General features: G+C 39.6%; 1 protein-coding gene across 1 annotated transcript in view; it reads left to right on the top strand.

Moving 5' to 3' along the window:
- TMEM30A (transmembrane protein 30A) overlaps positions 1-19,756 on the top strand; it is a 38,588-nt gene that overhangs the window by 5,659 nt on the left and 13,173 nt on the right. The window contains exon 2 of the mRNA XM_019929304.3: positions 17,558-17,665. Coding sequence (XP_019784863.1) covers positions 17,558-17,665 — 108 coding nt within the window. The remainder of the gene's footprint in view (positions 1-17,557; positions 17,666-19,756) is intronic.

Raw genomic sequence — 19,756 nt, 5'->3', positions numbered from 1 at the left:
CAGCATTTTGTCGAGTGACTTGTTTAGATATTATATTGATTTCCTTTAAGACAGATTTACATTCAAAAATGGAAGTTCTCCAGTTCTTATGCAGGGTAAAAATGGCATGTCCTTCAGATTCCTCCTTTCCCACCGCATTAAATTCAGTCAGTTTCTTAAGAACGGGATGTATTTTTAGAATTACTAAGAAGAATTGCCAGTTCGATTTAGGAGAGCAGTTACAATGGTAGCAGAACAAAGTTGAGAAATACGATAACTCTTAAACTAATCCAGTCATCTCCATCTGTTGTTCTGTTTTGCCTCTGGCTCTTTGTGTTTTGAATTTAAGCTATTGGCAGGTCTCCAGTTTATCATTGTATTCTGCACTGTGCCTTGTATGCTTTTGACATTTAACAGGCATTAATTTTTAAAAATAAGGGAACTGTAGTTCCTCTCCCACCTGGTAGCCTCTTTCTTTCTAGGATAAGTTATGAACTATTATCTTTAGTATAAGCTTTTTTTTCCTTCCTTTATTAAGGTTACAATTGACAAAAATTGTATTTATTTGCAGTGTTCATTGTGATGGCTTGATATATGTGTATACTGTGAAATAATCACCATAATAAAGCTAATTAACATGTCTATCACTTCCCATAGTTACTCTCTTATTAAAAAGACAAGAGATAACAAGCGTTGGTGAGGGTGTAGAGAACAGGGAACTCTTGTGCAATGTAAACTCGTACAGCCATTGTGGACCAGAGTATGGAGGTTGCTCAAAAAATTAAAATATAGAACTGTCATAAGATCTAGTACTTCCACTAGGTATATATTTAAAGGAAACCAAATCAGTATCTCGAAGAGATATCTGCACTCCCACGTTCACAAACTTTGTTTTTATACCCAAATGGATTTTATTACAGTCTGGACATTAGGCCAGGCTGCCCTTGAATTTTAGCTCATGGAGGATATAGTGGTCTTTTGATGGTAAAAACTCACAGACTGAGTTAAATTTATCAAGAGTTTTAATCAACATTGAGCATTTTCTGTATGTAAAGTGCTGCTCTGGGCATAGTGGGCGACAGAAAAAAGTTTGTGGACAGGGCCTCTTTTTTTTTTCCTTCCCCCTCATACAGAGAACCCTTCTTAAGGTACCTGAACCTGGAATCTTTTGGGGGGAGTTGAAACATACATATTAAAGGAAAACCAAGCATTGCTAGATGAGTGGCACAGACAGAAGGAATATGCCTTAGTGGTCCGAAAGAAGACAATATTACATCTGTCTCTAATAACCATGGAAAACTTTGTGGCGGAAGTGGGCTTTGAGCTGGAATTGAAGGATAAATAGCACTTCTAAGGAGGAGGTTGGATGCATTCCAAGAAAGGAGATTTATATGAACAAGATTGTAGTGGCAGGAAATCAAAAGGTGTCTAGAGAAAGTAGGAGTAAGGGTAAATAAGCTGGTGCCATGTTGTGGATAGACTGGGTATTTGATGATGATGAAACCGCCTAACTTAGACTGGGACCTGAACCCACGCGCCGGAACTCGAGCCCAGCCAAAACCCAGACTGGGACTTGAACCCATGGTCTTTTAACTGAGATCACACACCTGGTCTCAGGACTTGGGAGCGGGCTTGGGAGAAGCACACTCCACAGACAGAGTGGGTAATTTATTTCATAGGCTACTGAGTCGGAGGAATATTCCAGCTATTTTGGGGAGGGAGTGGGAATTTCTAGGAATTGGGCCACTGCCCACTTTTTGACCTTTATGGTCGGCCTTGGAACTGTCCTGGCGCCTGTGGGTGTGTCATTTAGCTTGCTGATGTGTAACAGTAAGTGTATACTGAGGCTCAAGGTCTAGTGGAAGTCGACTTGTCCGCCATCTTGGATCTATTTGGTTCTAAATAAGTTTATGTTGTGTCCTTGGACTATGTCATTCTTTTAAAGGTTGTGCCCTACCCCCGTCCCTCCTGTTTCAGTGAAATGATGGTGTCCACTGTAGAACGGTTGCAGTGAAGAGCAGTTAGATTTAGGAAGTGTTATGAAAGTAGAGCTAATAGAGTTTTCTCATGTAGTGGATGTGTCGGGTGTGAGAGAAATTGTAGAATCAAAGATAACTCTAAGATATTTTGGCCTGCATTGGAAGGATGGAATTGTAATTTTGTAACCGAGCAAGGGCTTGTGTGCCTGGTTGCAGAAAGACAAACTCTGACAGCAAGCATTTGCAGCAAAGTGTAGGGGTTTATTTGCAGGGTGCCATGCAAGGGCGTGGGAGACAAGCCTCAGATCCACTCCAACTCGGTCTTTGAGTTAGGGATGTTTTAAAGGGGCAGAATGGTTTTGGGAATCAGGATATCTTTGGTCTACAGTTCTCTGGCTAGGTGATCCATGGCTCGGGGGTCTGTAGGCTCACCTTGCCCTGGAGAAACAGCCTGAGTTTGTGTGTTAATGATGGTATCTACAACAAAAATTTTAGTACATTAAGGATGTTATCGACAACAGCAATCTTAGTCCTCTGACTCTGGATGATTAGTGTTCAGTTAGCACAGAATTGAGGTCAGAGGGGACAAAAGAGGGAACAAAGCTTTGGAGAGAGAGATTAATCATAAACTCAGTAAGGGAACATGGTTTTAGGGAAACTTGGCTTCAATTTATCAAGATGGGGAAGACTGTAGAAAAAGTTTTAGTGTGACAGTAGGGGGTTAGGGTGTGAGAAGCTGAGTAAAGAGTTCTGTTTTTAACTTGTTACGATGAGATGCCTTTTAAACATCCAAGTCGGAAATAATGAGTAGACAATTGAATATATGAGGCTAGAGTTTAGGGGGAAGGTTGAGACTGGGTTTAAGCATTGAGGATTCATCAGCGTAGATGATATACAAAGACATAAGATGGAATGAAGTCAAAAGAGTGATTATAGGTCAAAAAAAGTGAGAACATCCAAAGAAAGCCCTGAGTCACTCCAGTGCTTATAGAAGTTGGGGAGATGAGGAGGAACTAGCATGGAGACTGGAAAGGAGCAGCCAGTGAGGACTGAGGGCTGGCCTTTGGGTTTACAACATGAAAGGAGCAGTCTTGCAGTGAATGATGTCACTGTCCATGAGGGTTTTCAAGCCAGAAACTCTGGAAGTCTACCTAAGCTTATCATCCCATCTCTAGGCGTTAAGTTCTATAGGTTTTACTTTCTCTATATTTTTAAAATCTTTTTTCCCATTACCACTGCCTTTTTCTTAGTTTATATTCTTAACATTTCTCATCTGGATTATTGCAGTAGCATTCTTTTTTTTCTTTTTTCGTTCTAGTCTGGCATTTTCTTTAGTCTTTCTGCATGTCACTGCCAGAGTGATCTTTTAAACAGCCTAATCTGAATATTTCATTCTCTTGCTTAAAATTTCTTGTATGTCTCCCTGTAGCATTCAGGATAATGTTCAGAACCCTTAATGTGAAATGTAACTTTCTTCATGACAGGCTACTTTCTGTTTCTCTGGCCTCGTCTCCTACCACTCCCCTGCCCTTTGCTCTAACCATAGCAAACTGCTGTATTTTATGGGATGTGGCATGCTGCTAGATCTACCTGAAATGTCCTTCCTTTTCTTGTTCTACCATGGTTTTCAAATTACGTTCCTGTCAACACTATGGAAGGTTTTCCCTGATTTCTCCCCTTTCCATTTTCAAGGAAAATGATATATATACAATATGCAAGATCAAACATGTATAACTATGATATCCATCCATATCTGAAGGCAAACAAATTTGCTTATTGAACAGTAATTCACAACAGTAAAAATTTAGCAAACAAGTTTTTTGGCAAATGCTGCAAGCAGAAGAGGGATGATGATGATTTTAAAAATGGCAGATTTTTTTTTTTTTGCAGTACACGGGCCTCTCACTGCTGTGGCCTCTCCCGTTGCGGAGCACAGGCTCAGCGGCCATGGCTCACGGGCCCAGCCGCTCCGCGGCATGTGGGATCTTCCCAGACCGGGGCACGAACCCGTGTCCCCTGCATCGGCAGGCGGGCTCGCAACCACTGCGCCACCAGGGAAGCCCTGATTTTTTTGATGCTTATTTTAGAAGGAGGTACTGTTGTATACTTATTAGTTCTGAAAAGCTGGAAACCATAGACCAACCTCCAATTACATGGATTTGTAGTTTAATTTCTAAATTAATTAAAATATAAGAATGATTATGTGACATTTAATAACATTGTGCATCACTATGCTGAGTAAGTTGGCTATTGTTCTAAGCTCTCAGGTCTCACATTATATACAATTATATTTAACTTTGAAAAAGTTTTTGAAATTATTTGTTTTTCCTTGAGTTTTAAAACGATAGAATGTACTTTTTCTTCTCCCTTTTAAAAAACTGGCATGAAGTCTCAAAGCTTGATTTGTACTGGAAGAAGTGAGAGTCAAATTCAAGGATACTAAGCATATTGCTAAGGAAGAATTGACAGAACTTGGGTGCTAATTCCCAAGAGGATGCCAAGATTTTGAGCTTGGATGCTTGGGACAATGGTGGTACCATTTATAGGCATCAAAAGACCACAGTTGGGTGTGAGATTATGGGGTTCAGTGAATCATCACTGTTGATTTTTTTTTAAGTAAAGTTTTTAGTGAAGCATAATGCCCCCCCCGGCCCCCTGCCCCAAATTAACAAGTCACATATGTCTGACTTAGTTTTGGAAAGATCACTGTGGATTTGAAATAGAGAGAGATGGTAAGAGTTTCAAGTGGGAGGGAAGAAATTCAACCAAATGAATACATCTAGGGATATAAAAATGGGACTGGGGGGTGAAAATAAGACCGGTGGTGATTTAGAGAGGAGAGTATAATGTATGAAATATGATATGAGGTAGCATGAGGTTATCGTCACAAAGTAGCACTGGAGACAAAGATAAAAGCCACTGATGTTTGAACATCAGTTACATGACTATACAAAAACAATGTTTTATATAGAAAAGACCATGTATTTCCTTAAAATAAAAGCCCTGCTTTACTCATATTAACTGCTTATCTGTTCCTTTGATCTACCCTGTTACATAGGTTGGAGCATAATTAGCAAAGCCCTTTTCATCAGTTCTGTCCAAGGCAGTTTTTATAACTTGATACTTTTGTAAGAGTTTTAAGGGGTAAACTAAAACTTCCGGTTGGAATTTACTTTTTCGTTTGTGGAGATGCGTTAAATGCCAGATATAAAAACTTTGTGTATGGAACTTTATATTATAAAATTCTATTTCAGATTCTACAAGTTAAGATGGTGCTAGAATGACATCTACCTATCATAACAAAGTTGTTGTTTTTGATCTGTATTTTAGGTGAAAACTCTGAAGATTTGGTAGTACTGTTTAAAACGTCAGCATATTCATGAACGGGGCCAATTTTATTTTTAAAATATAATGTCTTTTAAATTGACTTCCATATTTCTAAATTATTGTATGGTGCATGTTATTCAGGATTAATGGGAGGCAGCAGTGCCGTCTAATGGAAAGAACAGCAACGTTGGAGCTAGCCAGATATGATTATATCACTGTCATGGATTGAATTGTGTCCCAGCGAAAGATGTGCTGAAATCTTAACTCCTAGTACCTGTGAATGTGACTTTATTTGGAAATAGAGTCATTGCAAATGTAATCAAGATGAGGTTATTCGGGTGGGCTCCTATCCAGTATGACTGGTGTCCCTATAAGAAGAGACAGGCACAGAGGGAAGAAGATGTGAAGACAGGGATATAGGGAGAACTGTGTAACAGCAGAGACGGAGGTGGTGTGATGCAGCTGCAAACCAAGGAATGCCGGCTGCTGCCAGAAGCTAGCAGGAGGCAAGGACAGTTTCTCCCCAGAGTCTCAGAGGGAGAATAGCCCTGCTGACACCTTGAATTCAGACTTCTAGCCTCCAGAACTGCGAGAGAAGAAATTTTTCTTGTTCTAAGACACCCAGTTTGTGGTATTTTGTTTCACCAGCCCTAGGAAACTAATAATAGTCACATACTAGCTGATTGGCTTTGGGCAGTCATTTAACCTCTGAATCTCAATCTCTCTGTAAAAGATTAAAATAGTTCTGCTATGGAATAGACATTTGGGAAATAATAGCTAGTTTTTCTATTGCTATTCTTTCTTCAAAGATAGTTTACATTTGTATATCACCTAATTCATTCATTTATCATTTCCACCTCTGAGCATGAGACTTACTGATTGAATTAGAAGTAAACATCTTTTCTGTGGCTCCCACTCAGATTCTTTAACCTACAGAAACATGCTGCAGATTTCATGTGACCCATAGAATTTTATTAGGATATAAAGGATTGAGCATGTTCTATAGCTATCAGTTTAGAACTAAGCTTTTGATTTTTTAAAAGCTAATCTTCAAAAATAAAAGAGTGACTGAATTAAAAAAAAATTGAACTCTTAACTTTTAACAGGCTCTAAATAATTTAAGTATGTGTCAACTGAAGGAAAACCGATAACCTAAAAGCTGGGAGTTAAGTTTTGTTTGGGGATCTTACTGAGGACTACAGTCCAGGACACAGCCTTTCAGCTCTGAGAAACTGCTCCGAAGAGGTAAGGGAAGAGTCAGGATGTGCAGGAGTCTTTGCTGGACTAATCACAAAGAACAGGCATCCGAAGTTCATGATTTTAGTGCTCTTCTGTGTATGGGAAGATGCAAGAGTCTGGGCTCACTGAAATTATACCTTACATGTGCATCTTAACTATCTCGGGCCAGTATCTAAAACACAGAATGCTTCCTGTTTTTTTTCCATCCTGAATCTTCCCTCAGGGTGCACCGTTGGTGGGCAGCTGCCATGTCTAATGGCTTGACCCTTGTAGAGCTGGTATGGGGGCCACATTCCCTGTCCACATGTGTATGTTTATTTCTTTCCTCCACCCCCTTTTATCTGATGAGCTTTTTTTTAAAAAAAATAATTAATTAATTAATTAATTTTTGGCTGTGTTGGGTCTTCGTTTCTGCGCGAGGGCTTTCTCCAGTTGCGGCAGACGGGGGCCACTCTTCATCTCGGTGCGCAGGCCTCTCACTGTCGCGGCCTTTCTTGTTGCGGAGAACGGGTTCCAGACACGCAGGCTCAGTAGCTGTGGCTCACGGGCCCAGTTTCTCCGCGGCATGTGGGATCTTCCCAGACCAGGGCTCAAACCAGTGTCCCCTGCATTGGCAGGCAGATTCTCAACCACTGCACCACCAGGGAAGCCCTGATGAGCATTTATGAAGGGAATTTTTCTTATTTATGTATTACTAATTTAATAAAAAAGAAGCATTTTAAATACTTTTTAACATGTTCGGTACTCCACAACACGCTGCTGTCTTTTTGTGCCTCTTTTACTGTTCCTCTCACTCTCTCAATCAATGCCCACCTTCTTTCCCACTCAGGCCTGGGTTATACAAATTACCTTGTCTACAGTCATAGTAATCTCTGTGGAAAATTCAGTGCTGTCCCTCATGTGTGAGCTTTGAGTAGGAAGCAGTGTAACTTGCATTACTTCCTCTGAGGCAAGAATGTGCACCGTGGCTCAGCCTTTACAGCCTTTTCTTTTTGCCCAAGATCTCTGAGTAGCAAAGCAGGGAAGTTGGCTGCTGTTGTGCCACACCAGTGGCATCAGCGTGACTCATAAAACTAAAGAATCTGCTCTAGGCCCCTCGGGCAAGGTTACCGTCTTGACCTTCCTATTCCCTCGCTCCTCTGCCTTGCCTGATGGTAACTGAACGAGCTTCCTGGTGGCTGCTGAGGTTACGGCACCTCGTGTGTGCAGCAGTGTTGGTGGAGGGTGCTATCTCCTGAAGCTTCTGATACCGTTGTTTCTAAGAATTCTACAACAGTACTGGGATGGCCTTTTCCACAGCTCTATCCCCATTTTGTCACCTGGACTGCAAAGCCACACTGCTCTAGCTTATAGTGGCTCGTCACAAACTCTACCCCTCTAGCTTCGACTCTGCAATCCTATTCCACTTTCCTGATTTCTGAGACCTAGATTTTCCTTATTACTAGTAGCCAACTGTTTTATAAATGGACACTGTAGAAAAATTAGATACCTTAACTGGAGAACCCCTGATTGATTATCAGATCTTTAACTCAGAACTTTGTCCTAAATTCTTGTATCTTGGGTTTGTTCCTGTGCTAAGCCCTCAGTTAGAGATTGTCCCTCTTGGTACTGTCTCCCTGTAGATAACATCCACTTGTCAGCCCTCGTGGAGAAATTTGCTAAATACTGGATTAGGTATGTGTTTCCATAGTACCTGTACTTCTTTTACCAAAACACCCGTTCCATCTTAGTGACCGTGTTCTGTATTAGACAGTGAGCTCCATGTGATTAGGTATTGGGATGAGTCCCTCTTGCCTGGAACACACAGACATTCAAGTAAATATTAAGTTAATAAGTGATTCTTTCCTGACAGGGTGTTCAGGAAGAAATCAAAGTCTCGTTATCTTAGACTTTTAAAAAAATCTGTTGTTAATATCAATACAAGTGTTTGATTATGTTAGCCTCCTTTGTCTCCATTTCCTTATTTCCTTTTTTAAATTTAAATTTTAAGTTTTTTGGCTGTGTTGGGTCTTCGTTGCTGCATGCGAGCTTTCTCTAGTTGCGGCGAGCAGGGGCTGCTTGCTCTCCATTGCGGTGTGCGGGCTTCTCATTGCGGTGGCTTCTCTTGTTGCGGAGCACGGGCTCTAGGCACGCGGGCTTCAGTAGTTGTGGCTCGTGGGTTCAGTTGCTCCACGGCATGTGGAATCTTCCTGGATCAGGGATCGAACCCGTGTCCCCTGTATCGGCAGGCGGATTTTAACCACTGCGCCACCAGGGTAGTTCCATTTCCTTATTTCCTGAAGGACATTTTTAACACTCGGGATTATTTAACTTTCAGAGGCTTTGTTGTCAGCAATATTAACCAACTCTGGGTAGCTTACAGGGGAAAGGGATTTATTGGAGGAGATTGGGTAGCTCTCACACAAAATAGATGGGAGGTCTAGAGGATCAGGTTTGGAGACAGGAGGGAAGGAAGGGAAGTTTGGAAGCAGAAACAGTGGCTCAGATGCCACAGCTGCTGTTGAGTTCCCTGTTCGACTTCTGCTGCCGCTGCTGAGCTCATCACACCCACTCCTCTCCGATTTATATGGAGATTCAGTTCTCTAGTCTCAATCAGGATTGATCGTATGTATGCTTTTGTCCTGGCTCCTGGGGTTAGGGAGAGGAAGGACTCATTTACTCCCTTGGCTTCTGAAGTGGAAGTTGGAGCCCGGCCTGCCTCCAAAACTCTCCACCAGGAGAATTCCCCAGGGCTTGGAAGTGTGTTTGGGTGCTGGGCATCCAAATTAACAACAATAAGTCACAGTTATCCCCCAGATTTATCTTCATTCTTATAATCAGCAGACTCTGAGTTTGTATATCAGAAAGGATGGTATGTTCATTGTGCAAGAGGACATAGAATGGTGGAGAGAACAGAGATTTTGGAGAAAGGCAGAGCTGGGTTCAAATTCTTGATGGGTGATCTTCGGAAAATTACTAAACCTCCCTAAATGTCAGTTTCCTAGGTTAAAATGAGGAAAATAAAAATTAACTTTTCAGGACTACGTGTTAATGAGATGGTGTGTGTTAAGTGCTTATAATGTCTGACACTTAGTATATCCATTCAATAAGCAGTGGCCAGTAAAACAAAGCATGTAGTTACGGATCCAGTTTACCTTTTAGTGTTTTCTCGTTTCCTTCCAACATGAAAACTCTCTCCACAAATCCAAAGTGTCATCCTGAAATGTACCTGTGCTCTCTACCTTCGTGCTTCTCCATATGTCGCCTTTTTCCATCCTTTTTTTTCCTTTTAATGGCTCAGTTCAAATCCTCTTTTCTTCTCAGTGAGAAAGTGCTAGTCAATCTAGTACTTACTGCCCTCTTTGCCGTTCAGTTTAGCACTTAACATTTATAGTCATTTTCTTTGTGTTTATGCACTATCTTTGATAGTCTTCTGGAGGGCCAAGGGGACTGACTATGGTGGTGAAGAAGCAGTTTAGTAGAAGGAACATTGGACTTGGAGTAAAAAATCCTTGCTTCTAGCGTAGCACCAGCTACTGCTGTTCGTGTATCCTTGGACAAGCTTCTGAATGTTCTCTTTATGTAAAATGAGGATAATACTATAGGATTTTGGTGAGGATCAGATGAAATATGTGTGGAATAGAAAGGACTGTGTAAACTGTATCGACTAAGTATAAGATATGATTACTTTTGTATCTTCATGTCATGCCTTGCACATAGTAAGGCTTAAAATGTGAATGACAGTTTTTTTACTTTCAGAATTTCCTGGAATCAAAAGACATGCAATTTTTTGTACATTTAAAAAAGTATAATTAAAAGATTGTGATGAAAATGTTATAGCTATTCTTTGAAGTATAATTTGACATTCAGCAATAATTCTTGGTTTCGAAAAATGTTTAGGTTTAATGTACTGTAGTATAATTTATTAGATTTCACATTCCATCGTATTATTTTTGTTCAGTTAAATAAAGAAAATATATCTTTGCTTAATCACAGCTGATGATCTGTCTTTCCTCCTTTGCCCTAGAAAATAATTTGAAAGAGAGTGGTTTAGGAGGTTTTTGTTCAAAGGCAAACAATATGGTAATAGGCCCAGCTGACAACTTTTTTTTTTTAATCCTAAATTTGACTTAGAAGAGAGAGAAGATGTGCAGAGATTATTAAATTAAAAAAATCGAAAAAAAAATTAATATATTTTAACATAGATTTTTAAATATAGTTGATTTTTCTAAATGTTCTCATGTTTTCTTTCATCTTGTCAAAACCATAAAAGTTGGCTTTTAAGTGCGATATTGTGCATGAATAAGCCCTGGGTGGAAAGCTGTGGCCCCACAGGTTTAGTGAAAAATTATACACGTTTTATTTCTCTTCATTTAGGAGACCTGTTTTTTTAGCTTGTTTTAATTACGTGCCTAGCTTCTCTTAGATATTTGCAGTGAATGAAAATTTTCTCTAAACAAAGTTTCATTAGTAAGTAAGCTTTGATGGAGGACATTTCAATAAGTTATATCGGAATTTGACAAAACCAAGTTTTGTTAAGCAGTTTTGTGGTTTTTGAAAAGCAATTAGATGTAATTTTTAAAATTATTAAAAAAAATTTATTGGAGTATGGTTGATTAACAATGTTTTGTTAGTTTCAGGTGTACAGCAAAGTGATTCAGTTATGCATATACATATATTCATTCTTTTTCAGATTCTTTACCCATATAGGTTATTACAGAATATTGAGTAGAGTTCCCTGTGCTACCCAGTAGCTCCTTGTTGGTTATCTATTTTATATATGGTAGTATGTGTATGTTAATCCCAAGCTCCTAATTTATACCCCACACCCCATTTCCCCGTTGGTAACCATAAGTTTGTTTTTGAAATCTGTGAGTCTGTTTCTGTTTCGTAAATAAGTTCATTTTTTAAATTAGATTCCACATATGAGTGATATCATATGATATTTGTCTTTCTCTGTCTGACTTAGTTTGATAATCTCTAGGTCCATCCATGTTGCTGCAAATGGCATTCTTTTGTTCTTTTTTTATGGCTGAGTAATGCTCCATTGTATATATGTACCACATCTTTTTTTTTTAAGATTTATTTATTTATTATTTATTTATTTTTGGCTGTGTTGGGTCTTAGTTGCGGCACGTGGGCTCTTCACTGAGGCATGCAGGATCTTTTGTTGAGGTGCGTGGCCTTCTCTCTAGTTGTGGCGTGTGGGTTTTCTCCTCTCTAGTTGTGGCGCGCAGTCTCCAGGGTGTGTGGGCTCTGTAGTGGTGCGTGGGTTCCAGAGCGCTTGGGCTCTGTAGTTTTGCAGCACGTGGGCTCTAGTTGAGGTGCGTGAGCTCAGTAGTTGTGGCACACAGGTTTAGTTGCCCCACTGTGTGTGGGATCTTAGTTCCCTGACCAGGGATCAAACCCGCGTCCCCTGCATTGTAAGGTGGATTCTTTACCACTGGACCACCAGGGAAGTCCCTGTGTACCACATCTTCTTTATCCATTCCTCTGTCGATGGCCATTTAGGTTGCTTCCATGTCTTGGCTGTTGTAAATAGTGCTGCAGTGAACATTGGGGTGCATGTATTTTTTTGAATTATGGTTTTCTCTGGATATATGCCCAGGAGTGGGATTGCTGGATAATGTGGTAGTTCTGTTTTTAGTTTTTTAAGGAACCTCCATAGCAAGAATAGGTACAATTGTAAATTGTACCAATTTACATTGCCACCAAAAATATAGGAGGGTTCTGTAGATGTTGTAATTTGATGCTCTATTTTCTATATACATATTTTAACCTTTTTTTTTAATTATGAAAAGAAATTGAATATCCATATATAAAGTTTAAATGTTCAGCTTCAGAAATAAAGATTAGTTGGCTTTTTTTTTTAACTTTATTAAAGACAATTAGGGTTGCTAATGATAAAATTCTTATTTATCAAGAGAGTGATAAGACAAGTCATAGTCTGGGAGAAAAAAGTGTTGAAAGGCATATCTGATAAAGGACTGTTACCAAAATGTACAAAGAACTCATAATAGTCAATAAAAGAAAATGGAAAACCCTATTAAAAATGGGCAAAAGACCTGAACAGATACCTCACCTGACAATATCTTAGTCAGCTTAGGATTCTATAACAAAATGTAGACTAGGTGGCTTAAACAACGGGTACTCATTTCTCACAGTCCTTGAGGCAGGGATGTCCAAGATCATGGTGCTGATAGGTTCAGTTCTTGCTGAGGACCCTCTTTCTGGCTTGCAGATGGCCACCTTCTTGCTGTGTCCTTACCATGGCATAGAGAGAAGGAGCTCTGATTTCTTTTCCTCTTCTTATTAAGGATACTAATCCCACCATGGGGGCCCCACCCTCCTGACCTCATCTAAACCTAATTACCTTCCAAAGGCCTACCACCAAATGCTATCATACTGGGGATTAGGGCTTCAAAATAGAATTTGGAGGGAGAGGAGACACAAACATTCAGTTCATACATTCTGCCCCTGTGCTCCTCAAATTCATGTGCTCACATGCAAAACACGTTCATTCCATCATCAGCCCCAAAAGTCTCAACTGTTTCCAGTATCGACTCTAAAGTCTAAACTGTCTTCTCAATATCATTTTAATCAGATATGGGTGAGGCTTAAGAGACTTTCATCCTGAGGCAAAATTTCTTTCCAGCTGTGAACCTGTGGAACCAGACGTGCTTCCAAGATTCCATGGAGGGACAGGCATAGTATAGACACTCAAATTTGAAAGGGGAAGAAATGAAAAGAAAGGGGTGATGAGTTCCAAGCAAGTCTCCAAAACCTAGCAAGACAAATGTCATCAGATCTTAAGGCTGGAGAATAATACTCTCTGGTCTGACACTGCCTTCAGGACCCACTGGGGTAGAAATCCTGCCCCAAGGCTCCAGATTGCTGCCCTCTGGTCTGTTGAGCTCCTCCCCCAGTATGAACCGAGGATGTAGCCCTGATGGTCTCGAACTCATCTCTGGGATCATTCTTCTCATCTTGGAGAATCAATAGCACATTCTGTAGCCGAATGGCTGTATGGGCCAGTCCTGTAAGATCTAAGCAAGTCCCTCAGCTTTCCTTCATTTTGTCCCTTCTCTTTCCCCTTCCGTTCACACTGGCAGTGTTTCTGCTGGAATGACTGACTAGGTCCTTGGTTCAAACCCACACTAATCTCTTTATCGAATGATTGTTCAGCTACACCGTAGTATTCTCTTCAGAACAAGCTTTCTGATTTTTTGTAGTACGGATAGGTTTGAGAATTTTCCAAATCATAAGTTTTGGTCCCTTTTTGCTTAACATTATTCCTTATTCCATTTGTTTCTCTCTTCTTCCATTTTACTGTAAGCAGTCAGGTGGAACCAAGACACTCTTTGAATACTGTGCTTGGAAATCTACCTAAATATCCAGTTTCATCGCTCACAAGTTCTACATTCCACAGAACACTAGAGCACACTTTAGCCAAATTCTCTGCCACTTTATGACAAGGATCACCTTTTTTTCCATTGTCCAGTAATGCTCCTCATTTCTGAGTAAGACCTCACCAGGATGGCCTTTTACCATCTATATTTCTACCAATATTCTGATCACATTTATTTATTAATTCTCTAAGGAGATGGAAGCTTTCTTTCTAACTCTCCTCATTTCTCTTTGAGATGTCACCAGAATCACCTTTAATGTTTATATTTCTAGCATGCATCTCAAATCTCCAGCCTCTAACCGTTTCCCAGTTCCAAAGCCACTTCTTTTTGAGTATTTGTTAAAACAGCACCCCACTTTTCAGGACCGAAATCTGTCAATTTGGGCTGCTATAAAAATATATATATATAACTGATTCATTTTGTTGTAAAGCAGAAATTAACACACCATTGTAAAGCAATTATACTCCAATAAAGATGTTAAAAAACAAAAAAAACAATATAGACTAGATGGCTTAAAAAACAGACATTTATTTCTCACAGTCTTAGAGGCTGGGAAGTCTAGATCAGGGTGCTGGCAGATTCAGTTCCTTCAGATTCTTCACCCTGAAAAGGGTGGAGACCCTTTTCCTGACTTGTATTGATAGACGGCTGCCTTCTCACTTTGTCCTCACGTAGCTGAGAGAGAGAGAGAGAGAGAGAGAGAGAGAGAGAGAGAGAGAGAGAGAGAGAGAGAGAGAGGGAGAGGGAGAGAGAGAGAGAGAGAGAGGGAGAGAGAGAGAGAGAGAGGGAGAGAGAGAGCATGAGCGCGAGCACGCTCTGGTCTTTCTTCTTCATCTTAGGAGGATACTAGTCGTATCACAGAGGCCCTACCTTCATGACCTCATCTGAACCTAATCCAGGGACTTCCCTGGTGGCGCAGTGGTTAAGAATCTACCTGCCAATACAGGGGACACAGGTTCGATCCCTGGTCCAGGAAGATCCCACATGCCGCGGAGCAACTGAGCCTGTGCGCCACAACTACTGAGCCTGCGCTCTGGAGCCCTCGAGCCACAGCTACTGGACCCGCACGCTACAACTACTGAAGCCCTCATGCTCTAGAGCCTGCACACCGCAACTCCTGAGCCCATGCATCGCAACTGCTGAAGCCCGTGTGCTCTAGAACCCACATGCTGCAACTACTGAAGCTTGCATGCCTAGAGCCCGTGCTCTGCAACAAGAGAAGCCACCGCAATGAGTAGTCTGCGCACCTCAACAAAGAGTAGCCCCTGCTCGCCACAACTAGAGAAAGCCCGCGCGCCGCGACAAAGACCTAACGCAGCCAAAAATATAAATAAAATTTAAAAGATAAATAAATAACCCTAATCCAATGTCCCCACCTCCAAATTAATCACATTGGGAATTAGGGCTTCAACATATGAATTTTGGGGGGACATAAACCTTTAGTCCATAGTGCACAGATGGCAAGTAAACAAGTGAAAGATGCTTGACATGATCATTAGGGAATTGCAAATTAAAACAACAGTGAGATACCACTATACACCTATTAGTGAAAACCCAAAACGTCAACAGCACCATGTGCTGGTGAGGTTGTGGAGCAACAGGAACTCATTCATTGCCGGTGGGAATGCAAAGTGGTGCAGTCACTTTGGAAGACAGTTTGGCAGTCTCTTACAAAACTAAACATACTCTTACCATGAAATCCAGCATTTCTACTCCTTGTTATTTACGTAAATGGGCTGAAAACATAGGTCCACACAAAAACCTGCATGTGGATGTTTATAGCAGTTTTACTTGTACTTGCCCAAACTTGGAAACAACCAAGATATCCTTCAGCAGGTGAATGGATAAATAATCTGTGGTGGACCAAGAAAATGGAATAATCTTCAATGCTAAAAAGAAATGTGCTGTCAAGCCATGAAAAGACAGTGAGGAACCTTAAATGCATATTCCTAAGTGAAAGAGGTAAATCCGAAAAGGCCACGTACTTTATGATTCCAATTATGTGACATTCTGGAAAAGGCAGAACTATGGAGACAGTAAAAAGATCCGTGGTTGTCAGGGCTTAGGGATAAGGGAGGAATGAATAGACAGAGTACAGAGGATCTTTTAGGCAGTGCAACTATTCTGTGTGATACTGTGATGGTGTATATATGTCATTATACCCTTGTCAAAACCCATGGAATGTACAACACCTAGAGTGAATCTTAAGGTAAACCACTGCCTTTGGGTGATAATGATGTGTCATTGTAGGGTCATCATTGGTAGCAAATGTATTACTCTGGTGAGGGATATTGATAATCAAGGAGATTGTGTATGTGTAGGTCCAGGGAGTATATGGGAACTCTGTAGTTTGCACTCAATTTCGCTGTGAACCTCAAACCACTCTAAAAAATAAACTCTATTAAAAAAAATTCGTATAATGGAAAAAGTTTTCTCATTTTAGCTATCAGGTCAGGTCTTCTGACAACAGCTGGTGTACTGCAATTCAATTCTGACACCGACCACCTGAGTTAGTGTCAGACTCCACAGGTGTAAGGGCATGGTCCCCAACAGTATACTTCAGTACCACTCAGACACCAGCTGCAAGTCAGGCTACCCATACTTCTGGCCAACTAGCTACAAATCCGGGAGTTCCCAAACCCCCCTCGCCCCGACTGCCCTCACTTCAGATGCTAGTTGCAAGTTCAGAGGTCTCCAGGCCACTTGCATTTCTGACCAACTGCCTATAAATATGGGAGGTTACTGTAACTTCTCTCAGGTTCCATAATTTGCTGGAATGACTCAGAACTCAGGGAAATGCTAGACTTACAATTATAGTTTTATCATAAATCATATAAACTAGGACCAGCTAAATAAAGAGACACATTTGGCAAGGTCTGGGAGAGTCTTGAATATAGAGCTTCGTGCCCTCTCCCTGTGGAATCAGGGCACATTGATGGGTTAACCAACCCGGGAGCTCACCTGTGGTGGCCAGAGTTTTTATTGGAATTCCATGATGAAGGCATGATTGATTAAACATTGGCCACATGATTGAACTAAATTTCCAGCCTTCTCCCTCTTTCCAGAGTCCCTAATCACATCTAGCCTTTCTGGTGAGCAGCCCTCACCTGAGCCATCTCCTTAGCATAAACTCTAGGGTGACTCAGGGGCTTATCAAAAACAAATGCACTCTTATCACCAGGGGAATTTAAGGGATTCAGAGGCTCCCTGCCAGGAACCCAGGAGAAAGATAAGACAGATTCTTAATTATCCAACACCAGGTTTTAAAGAAATGGTAGCCCTTGAGAAACCTGGTAGTTTTTTGTTTGTGTTTGTTTTTTTAATTTGAAAATGTGCCATGGAAAGCTGAGATGATGGAAAAGTTGTTTAGACTTTGTAGTTATTTAAACCTTTATACATCATGCAGTTTGAATTTTATATTTATGATTTTATGCGTAAATGTATTTCTTTTGGTAAAAAGGAGAGATGAGCCAGTAGGATGACATAGGACCCTTTCCAGTCAAAATAAACAGCTGACCTTATAAAAAGGTTTTTTCTGGGCTATTATTGCTCCATCAGGCTCATTTTTCCCTCTGATAGCAAATTATTTCAGAGTGTATCCAGTTTCTCCAAGGAAGTGTGCTTAGTTATATTTTTCTCTTGCAGATTGATTATACCGGAACAGACCCTTCCAGTCCCTGCAATAAATGTTTGTCTCCGAATGTGACACCTTGTATTTGTACCATTAACTTCACTCTGGAACAGTCATTTGAGGTCTGTATTCCCAAGTAGTGTTTTAGAAAAGCCATGCTTTAAAAAATATTGATATTATATTAAATTTTTTTTTTTACTAGTTATTTTCTTGTTGATATGTTGCTTTAATTTATTGGGAATCTATACACTTTTGAGGAAGATTGTTTTGTTTTGCTATTGGATTATGCTGCCTGATAATTAAATACATTAATAGTTTATTGTAGTTAGTAGTTTAAATTAAATTTAAAACATTCTTTTTCTGGAAAATTTTATAACTGTACAAAAATTTTTTTTGTATCAAGTTTCTATCTACATCTACTTGTATTTAAAAAATTATTGCTCGAACTGTTTTGCCTACTTTTAATACTATAAGTTTTACTTTGGAAAATAAATACTAATTCACCCATTATTGCATTATTTTTTCATCAGATATGATACTTTAACATAAATGCAAACAGTAAAACCTTATTGACAAGCAGTTAGAATACCATCCGTGTGTGTGTGTGTGTGTGTGTGTGTGTGTGTGTGTGTGTGTGTGTGTGTGGTCTGTGTGTCTTTTGCATTCACACTTACCTGTCATTCTTCTTGGAAACTGAGCAGATGCTAAAGGACACAAAGATTCAGAAATAGGCATGACAAGACCCGTTTATGTTCTTCTTTACCTGAAAATTGAGCTTTAAAAAATTATTGTTTTATTCTTCAGGGAGCAAAACTGCTTTAATACATGCCAACTTTTTAGATTTTTGTAGCTATGCTTTAAATTTTCTTAAAGGTCGTGATGACTTTTGAGGTCCTTAATAGATGGTTGCCATCTAGTGGTTATGGATGCTGTTGCCCTGAGATCGTGGACTGTAACACTCCCTTTTTAAAAATTTTAAAATAAATTAGGGAGAAGACAGGAATTTAATTATTTTGTTTTGGCAGAAATAACATATAACTTTAAAACATCATAAAGATTTGATTTTTTTGTGTGATGGACAAACTATAAGTTGCATTAAGTTCTGCTTTTGTCAGAACAGGCAGAATTAAAGACATGGAAGAGACTTGTAATGATTTAGAAGCTCCACTAGTTTCTTCCCCCATACAAAAACATTAAGCATTTCAGAACTGTTCTTCTGCGAAGGTGATCATCCTCAGATTCATTCTTTTGTGGGCTCTGTGTTCCTTTACAAGCCCAAGCTGAATTAGACTAAAGCCTTTTCATAGGACAAAAACCTAACCAACCAAATAAATAAACGAAAGATTTCTATGTAAGTGTTTTCTTTATAAGGAATGGGAAAGTTTGCATATTTTGACATTTGAAAATCAAGCTTTAAATAAATGATTGTGTATAAGAAAACAGCAAATCAAATAAAGCAAAATGTTATTGAATTCCTTTTTTTTTTCTGTCTTCCTTTTAATTGAGTATAAGGTTATAGACAATGGAGGTAGCAACCAGAAAGGAGAAAATAGCTGATGTTTTTGCCACCTCTAAAAATCTTAGTCATTCAAGATGACTTCATAACATCTTCTAAATAGTTACAATGTAGGTAGGTTACCTTTATTTCCCAGATTATTTCCAAGTTGAGTCCACTGAATACATTAAAGTACTTTTCTTGATTATTATAAAGTGACTCATTATCTTAGATACTTTACTAATTATTAATTTGTTCATTACTAATATTATATAGTATCCTGCTGAGAAATTTACTATGACCCAATTCAAGTTCAGAATTTATTTTGGGCAGTAAATGAAAGCTTGAAAGCATTATTCCTTTGAAAAGTTGATGCTAATTGGATGAAGACCAATCTGAATTAGAGAAGATTTAAAATTGAAAGTAGGGACTTCCCTGGCGGTCCAGTGGTTAAGGCTTTGCCTTTCAATGCAGGGGGTGCAGGTTCGATCCCTGGTCTGGGAACTAAGATCCCACATGCCTCATGGCCAAAAAAACAAAACATAAAACAGAAGCAATATTGTAACAAATTCAGTAAAGACTTTAAAAATGGTCCGTATCAAAAACAAAATCTTTAAAAAAAATAAATAAATAAAACTGAAAGTTGATCAGACTAGGCTAATAATTAGATTCCTTGAGAGCTTCTTTGTTTGTTTGTTTGTCTTAATGTAAATAGACG

The sequence above is a fragment of the Tursiops truncatus genome, chromosome 12 (genome assembly GCF_011762595.2).
Source record: "Tursiops truncatus isolate mTurTru1 chromosome 12, mTurTru1.mat.Y, whole genome shotgun sequence".
Classification (NCBI taxonomy): Eukaryota; Metazoa; Chordata; class Mammalia; order Artiodactyla; family Delphinidae; genus Tursiops; species Tursiops truncatus.
Note: the sequence above shows the minus strand (reverse complement) of the source record. Positions and strands in the feature narration are given on the sequence as shown.